The following is an 8,010-nucleotide window of genomic DNA, read 5'->3' as shown; positions in this document are numbered from 1 at the left end:
TGGTGGGGTATGAGGCTGAACTCCACTAAAACGAAAACACTGTTGATTAGCAGATCTCGTACAGATTTTCCACCTCATCCTCCCCTTCAGGTGGATAGAACTCTGCTGAATAAGTGTGAAGTTTTAACTATTCTAGGTGTAAATTTTGACTCACACTTTTGTCTCACATCTTACTTTTGAGAAACATGTAATGGATGTTAGCAAATGCCGCACAAATGTTAAATATTGTTTGTAAGGCCTCATATATTTATAACTGTAATAAAATCAGTGCAGCCTGTTTTAGGCCATTTGTACTTCCTTTACTGGAATACTGTTCTCCGGTGTGGATGTCTGCTTCTGCCAGAGATTTGTCTCTCTTAGGCAGTGGTAGGCTTCTTTTTCCTAATGTTAGCAGTTATGACTTGGGCCATCGACGTATCTTGTTTGTCAGTTTTTCATAAGTTGCATTTTAAGGGATCTTTCACATTCACAATATCCCTGATCCCCTTTTCCTGCCGAGAGTAACCAGATTTTGCTGAACTGCAGCACAAATATGGAGTAAATGTGCCTCGCTGTAGAACTTCTCAGTTCCAGAGGTCCTTTATTCCTCACACCGTAAGATTGTGGAACAGTCTCCAAGGATGTTGTGCAATTAGAACTTCAAAAGTTCAAGCAAAGATGCAATGCATTACTACCCTAAAAATGTTTTCCTTGCATTTTAATGCAGTTTTATCTATTTGTTAATTCATTCATTTTTTTTTTTATAATAAGTAAGATCTCTTCTTTCTGTATCTCCCTATTCCTCTTCTTACTTCTTCCTAATGAACACCATATTCTTTGGAAGCTTGAATTTCAAGTCAGTGGCCCCTTTGGTGGGCTTGTTCCATATGAGTAGTGTACACCTGAATAATAATAATAATAATAATAATAATAATAATAATAATAATAATAATAATAATAATAATAATAATAATAATAATAAATACTGTTGAACGGTAATGTAAAAGTTGAGAAATCAAGTCCCAACTGAACAGGTGTTCCCCACCACTGTACACTCAGAGCAAGGTTCCCCCACTCTGTTTAAAATGTTCTTTAGGACTATGTGGTTGGACCCGGACTGGACAGTGACAAGTCTAAACGTGGAAACATCATTCAGACGAGTGTTGTAACAGGAAAAAGCCTTGGCACATATTGCATTTATATATAATATATATATATATATATATATATATATATATATATGTATATATATATATATATATATATATGTGTGTGTGTGTGTGTGTGTGTGTGTGTGTGTGTGTGTGTGTGTGTGACTGCTCCTTGTCAGCATGTGTGAACATTATTCCCTAAATTAAGGTCATTAATAGTGGGGTCATCGACCCCTTGTGATAGGCTGCACAGTGAAACGACGCGCTCCCTGTGCCATTCTCAAAGCATCCACACTTCCTTATTCACAAAATTGGAAGACCTTGTCAATTAGTCGCCAAATACGAGAACAAACTGCTTGGCTTTGAAAGAACCGAATGCTTAACTCACGGAGGTTCGTGGCAGTTCTATTTCAGGATTTTGCATCACTCTGAAGCCTCATTAGACTGGAACACCTGGACAGGGGAGCCATCAGGGACGACCTCGTATAAATAGACCTGAGAGACCCGTGGCTGCTGCAGAAGAGGCGTCGTCCTGAACTGAAGCAGTTTAAGGCAACGCATCTTCCATCGTCTTCATTCAACATCAAGATCCTGGGTCTACTTTTCCTCGTAAGCTATCAGGACATTTATTTGCACAACCACAGAACCTCTTCATTTGTACTGATTAAGACTTATCTGAAATCTTTTGGAAATTACAATTGCTGGTCGTTTGGTGCTCAGTTTTGGAGAGAGAGAGAGAGAGAGAGAGAGAGAGATACATTAACTAAGTAACATTTCTATTACTTTCCAGATGAGAGGGACCGTACATTCCATGAGCATGGGGTACGTAATTTACATAATTTATATTATTCCAAATACTTCTACTTCACTAAACATATGAAATTCGAGTTCTGAAATCGTAACTAAAAGGTTTTCAATAATTTTACTCCTATTTACTACATATGGATTACAGTCTCTGAACCTACTTCAGAATATAATCTGTAAGTGTCTTTGTGTTAAAGAATGACGTCACTTTCTTGTAATTTGGTTCAATTCATTGGAATATTTAAGAAAACGTGTAAATAAGCCATATAACGGTGTCACGTCTTCAAGGTTATGGGAATCTTGCCTGGGCCCTCTGAGCCTACTGTAACCTGAAGCGCAAAGAAAATACTGCGATATCCTTCATTTTATATTGATTCCAAATTCGTCTCTCATTATAAAAACAGACGGTATGAGGCATCTTTGACAGAAGGAGGCCTTGATGTGAGTTGGGAGGGATACGATAGTAATTTAGAAGCTGCTTCTGCAGACCAAGAAATGAGATTCCGTTCCCGGTCGGGGTCAGATGAGAACTGGATTGAAACTTGGCATAATGGTAAGTTTAGAGAAACAGTTATGTTTATATCCACAGTGAAGTTAAATAGAGGGCAGCAGAAATGAACAAGTTTTCTATTTTTTGTTGAAAAGTGGGTCTATATTCATTAAGCAAGAAACCCCACATAATTAATTATTGGTAAAGTTACTAGGAAAATGGTTTCAGTAGTGGTTATTGAAAAATTATCCCAAATTACTGTTTAATCTTTGAGTTTAAATGGACGCCAGTGTGCACATAAAAGTTGTATTGTAAATGAGTGATGATTATACGACAGAGAAACTCTGCCTTAATACAGAGGTGTGTTCAGTATTTACAAATGTTTCTCATGAGTCTTGCAAAGCAAAGGATTCACACAATTTCTTGTATGATCCTAGACAAGGAAACAGTTCTACTGGAGCCTGGTGAGTCTGCATCCTTCTCCTTCACTTTTGGAAACCAACCAGCAACGAAGTACGTGGAATACAGGGTGAGAACCTGAAGAGAGTCTTTCCTTGCAATCCAGCAATAATGCATCAGTAGGTTCATTTGTCTTAACCGAAGGAAGACTGAATTTCGTATGGAATTGGCAAATAGAAGATTGGTCAATTAACAGTCCGACTGGAACAACATTCAATCTTCCCTTCACTGATATTTTGTCGTTTCAGATCTCCAGTCCTCGAGCTCTTTCTGCTTCTCATTCTTCTCTGGTGTTCACCTGTGAGATGAAGCCTCTGCTGAATTCGTCAGATTGCAGAAGCGGAAAAGTGACGGTTAGTTACAGACAAAACACCTTAAGGTAATTTTCAGCTCATCAATGATTCGTGTCTTGAATCCAGAAGGACTGTTTTCTCAAAAGAGTCTTTTCCTATGTAACAAAGGCCAGTGTTTCATGTACCATTAACGATTATCATAAAATGATGTGTGTGTATATATACATTATATATACTGTATATATATATATATATATATATATATATATATATATATATATATATATATATATATATATATATATATATATATATATTATAAGCCTTTAAAACAGAAAAGGAATAAATGAAAAAACCTTCTCCTACCACAGTAAAATTTCGAACTCACCGATGCCAATAAATCAGGTTACCATTTAATCAGTTATTTTTTCTCCATGACAAATGGGAGTAATTGGTAACTTCAGCCTTACTTGTGTGGATGGGTTCAAATCCCACCTAGGTGGGAAAAGGATTCTTTATTTATTTCTAATTTGGATTCAAGGCTTGTAGTGAAAATAGCATGAAGAAACAGAAGAAATAGACATGTTCAGAGGTCGCTGTGTTTATTACAACTAAGGTTATTTTGGCAGACTTTGCAATAAGACTCATTCCCTGAGGAACGAGATGGCCGGAGACCTTCTGAGGATTTGGGGCTGAGAATTCACTTCCATCTAATCGTGGAAACATCCGCTGCAGAATTCTCGCTACGTGTAAGTGCAATTATTTCTTTTCTTGATTTACTTTGCAACTTCTCATTTCTGGTTTTGCTGCATAATATATGATAATATAATTTCCTTATGTTTTCGTAGTCTTAACAGTTCTTTCAAGCCACTTGCTAAAAATATCCTTCACTGGTCACAGATTAAACAGATATTTTTGCTGTGCACTAGAAGATGCAACAATGGAAAACAGTACTTTTTGTAATCCACAGAATAACTCTATTGAAGTGGAAGCTTATAATATTTTCTAGCTGTGTGTGATTTACCTTTCTCTCGTCCTTCTCCTTCAGCCTGTGGAAGAAGGAACGTGAAGAGAATTATCTCAGGAACAGAGACACTGCCCCACGAGTATCCCTGGCAAGTGGGACTTGTTTGGAGTGAATGGCTTCCTCCCTTTTGTGGAGGGTCCATCATTGGCCCTTATCACATCCTCACAGCTGCACATTGTCTCGACTCAATCATCGAGACATAGTACAAGTATCTGATGTTATAGCCACATCATTGTTCCTTTCCAGAAGTATATTTCAATTCAGTGATCATCCACCCTCCAATCATCAAACATACCCAATTGCAGCCCTCTAGCCTCAGTAGTTTTTGTCTTATTTAAGGTTAAAGTTACCCGTGATCGTGCGCCTGGCACCGTTATAAGTGCCAATAAAACAGGACACCACCGGGCCTTGGCTGAAAGTTTAACGGGCCACCGCTGAGTTTTTTATGGGCCATGGCTGAGAGTTTCATACAGCATTATGAGCTGTACAGAAAACTCGATTGCGCCGAAGAAACTTAGGCGCATTTTGTACTTGTTTTCCATTGCAAATGTAATAGAACCCTTTTTTTTATCAGATGCATAATATCTTTCACAAGTTTATGACATCTTTCACAAGTTTATGACATCTTTCCCAAGTTCACTAAGTATCTCTCTGTTAGGGAAAAAGGACCTCAAGATAAGGTCCCATAAATCTTGGTCTTTACCGATGGACTGATTCATCTACATACTGCTTCACTCATTGATTATTTTTATTTTATTTTGGCAGCGGGCCAACTCTTCGCCCACTGGTGGTTGTCGGGATGCACGACTTCAGGAAGCCACCAGCTACAGTCAAGTACCTCAAAATTGCTGAGGTAATTACGGTGTTTGTCCAGTGTTGTTCTTCACACATAACGACTACATCTTTGTTGTTGTTAGTAAGCACATCGTGGATTTATCTAAACACGAATAGATCTGAATTTCTTTCAAGATTCCATTTTACCATTTATGCTTTCGTCACATCTGTAATCAATCAATCAATCAGTCATTTCCTGTGGCACCCACGGGGATACATACACAGGGCCTCGAACTCACACCACCACATTCTGTAGTGGGCTAACTCCTCAAGATCTCCCCAACACTCGTCTCCTGCTTCCCACCTCATTGTCCTCAACCACGTCTCCTTTGGCCCACCTCTACCTCTTCTACCGAGGGCAACCTCCCCTGGCGTATCTCGTACTATTCCCTGTCTTCTATGCACATGGTCTAGCCACTTCCAGCGTGAGAACCTAACATACTCATCGACCGGCTGCACCCCCGTTACTTCTCTAATTCTGTTATTTGACATCCAATCCCTCCAATTAATTCTTAATATTCTTCTGAGCGCCTTATTTACATCTGTAAACAGGACAGTATTTCAAGAGTGAAGAAAAATTATTCACTCATGACAAAGAATCTCGTGATTACCAGATGGCAAAATATATTTTAACCATGTAATGAAAAATGTTCTAGATTCGATTGCATTTCATGTTGACTTTACAGTACCAAGCAATCGGTCTTCAGTTAAAAGCAGCGTTATTTTGCGTGGTATGAGCCTTAGAGGAAGCCTCTTGATAATCAACTACGAATCTCAACTTGAGTACACATTTCAACATTCTTTAGTTTTGTATCTTAAGGATCAAGCGAGGCGGAAAATTTGTATGTAGATCTAGATGACAAACATGGGAGAAGAGAACAGTGGTAGTGATGAAGGTGATAAGAAAAGACCATTGTCTCAATTCCGAAGGGAAATGGGATAGGCACCCGAAAATCCTTTTCTATCACGCCCCCGGAGAAAATGAGGAAGAGGTACTGCATGAGAACTAAAGGTAGCAGTTCAGGCGTTCAGAACATCGTTGGTCTTTGAGATATTGCTGTAGTGGCGAGAAACACTCGTAAAAATTTCGGGAATCTGAGTCACTTTGCTAAACGGGGAGGGACTGGTGATTGATGGAAAGTTACCCGACATACACAAAGAACAGAAGCGAACAGGAACCGAAAGCAAAAGTAATAAAATCAAAATCTTGTAATGGTTCAAGTCATACACAGGCGATCCAGAGTTCACCACTATTGTCAAGATTTGATCCGCTTTGGATACTGGGTGCAGATAGAGAAGTACTTACAATAGTAGTACCCTGTGGTGAACCAGACCAGTTGGTAAAAGTGACGAAAAAGTACCTCCGTGATTGGTTGCTGACCTTGCTGGCTAAACCGAGGTGCTGCAGCTGACCAGGGTTCTTACAACCTGCACGAATCTGGGCGACTCCTACCCAGTGCCTGGGTAGGATTTAAAGATGAAGGCCAATATGCATGCCTTTTTTTAAAACGCTTTTACTTATTTTCCAATTCATTATTTTCACTTGCCCATAAAAATGAAGCCATTCATTTCTCTAATAAACCATGTAATGTCAAAGGCATCTTTCACAGATGACACTCCACCCAGCATATGACAACGAGACCTTTGCAAATGACATTGCAATTCTCAAAACGTTACAGCCAATCCCTTTCGACGTCAAGAACACTGTTTCACCAATCTGCCTTCCTGAAGACCCAAACAATAAGTACGACAACGCTGAGGTCTTCGTCTGTGGATGGGGACTTACGAGAGGAAGTGAGTTGTCTGCACTACTGGTTATCATATATTAAGCTAAATAAATGGTAGATTAACAGTTAGGAATTCACAAGTGAAAAAACAATATACTTAGATTTTACAGAATTTGCATTTCATAACCTGCACAGTCTTAGCCTAAACAGTGAGCTGATACAGTGTTCTGATTCAGAGGTATTTATACAAGATCTGCAGAGCAAGGGTTGATCAGTCATTGGCTTAATACTGGGATTATCAGGTATAATGAGCTAAAAATCCGAGACGTGGACACCTTGGACATTCTTTGCTCAACTGTTAGCTGAAAAACCAGAAATATGACAGAATTCTAAAGCTGACTAGCCACTGCTAATAACCAGGAGTATGCAAGTCTGTTTAGCATTGAAGGCCTCAGAAAGAACAAACAATTGACTGGTGGGAGGGAATTGCGACATGCAAATTTTTGTAGGGAACAATCAAACAAATATGTCCTGGAAGAACCAGAGATTTCACTGAGGTATAAAACATAGCATTTGCTAATAACATGCAACCTTAGAAAGATCTGTGCCTTCACTTACCTTAACCGGCCCGTTTTTATGCTCAGAGTAAAACTTCATATAAGAAAACAAGTAGTTAAACATGAAATAAAGTTCCTTATGCATGGAGACCTTCAATGAAAAAGATAGCTAACCATTATTCTTTTTCTCGTAGGTGATAATAGCTCTTACTCACCTGTCCTTTTACATATTGTGACAACAACAGTGACAAATCTCAGGTGCGGTGAGATGTTTTTTCCTGTACCTGTCATCCCTAATGAGCGAATTTGTGCTCTACCTTCTGGAAAAGGCCATAGTGTGTTATGTTCTGTAAGTATTTTTTTTTTTGTGCGCATGAAATAGCAGCTTGAGTTTCCGCATGCATAAAGTATGTTTTATGTATAACCTCTGTCAGTGCAACTTTCTAAATTGTAATTTTGCATAATAATCTGCTTCCCTTTAAGGTTATTTGTATTTGGGTTTTTTTTTAGACTTGTAACAGATAACTTACTCAGTAAAACTTCCAACAGAAGTCTCTTCTGAATTCTTCCACGAAGCAAATGAAAATGTCACCTTGGTCAGAGTTATGAAATCCTAAGTGTTGTTGAATGGGATCCTGCAACCCATTAGTGTCAAGACCTACTTCCCCTCATTGCAGGGAGACTCTGGA

At 38.8% G+C, this 8,010-nt stretch overlaps 1 protein-coding gene across 1 annotated transcript; it reads left to right on the top strand.

Moving 5' to 3' along the window:
• The first annotated feature begins 1,919 nt into the window (after positions 1–1,919).
• On the top strand, positions 1,920–5,584 carry LOC136834535 (uncharacterized). The gene is made up of 7 exons (XM_067097126.1): positions 1,920–1,952; positions 2,339–2,487; positions 2,862–2,953; positions 3,132–3,262; positions 3,806–3,925; positions 4,225–4,405; positions 4,969–5,584. The coding sequence occupies exons 1-5, from the start codon at positions 1,921–1,923 to the stop codon at positions 3,870–3,872; spliced, it is 471 nt and encodes a 156-aa protein (XP_066953227.1). The 5' UTR covers position 1,920; the 3' UTR covers positions 3,873–3,925; positions 4,225–4,405; positions 4,969–5,584.
• The last annotated feature ends 2,426 nt before the right edge of the window (positions 5,585–8,010 follow it).

Source organism: Macrobrachium rosenbergii, chromosome 54, assembly GCF_040412425.1.
Source record: "Macrobrachium rosenbergii isolate ZJJX-2024 chromosome 54, ASM4041242v1, whole genome shotgun sequence".
In the NCBI taxonomy this organism is placed as follows: Eukaryota; Metazoa; Arthropoda; class Malacostraca; order Decapoda; family Palaemonidae; genus Macrobrachium; species Macrobrachium rosenbergii.
The sequence above is the reverse complement of the archived record's forward strand: the minus strand, read 5'-3'. Positions and strand labels throughout refer to the sequence as shown.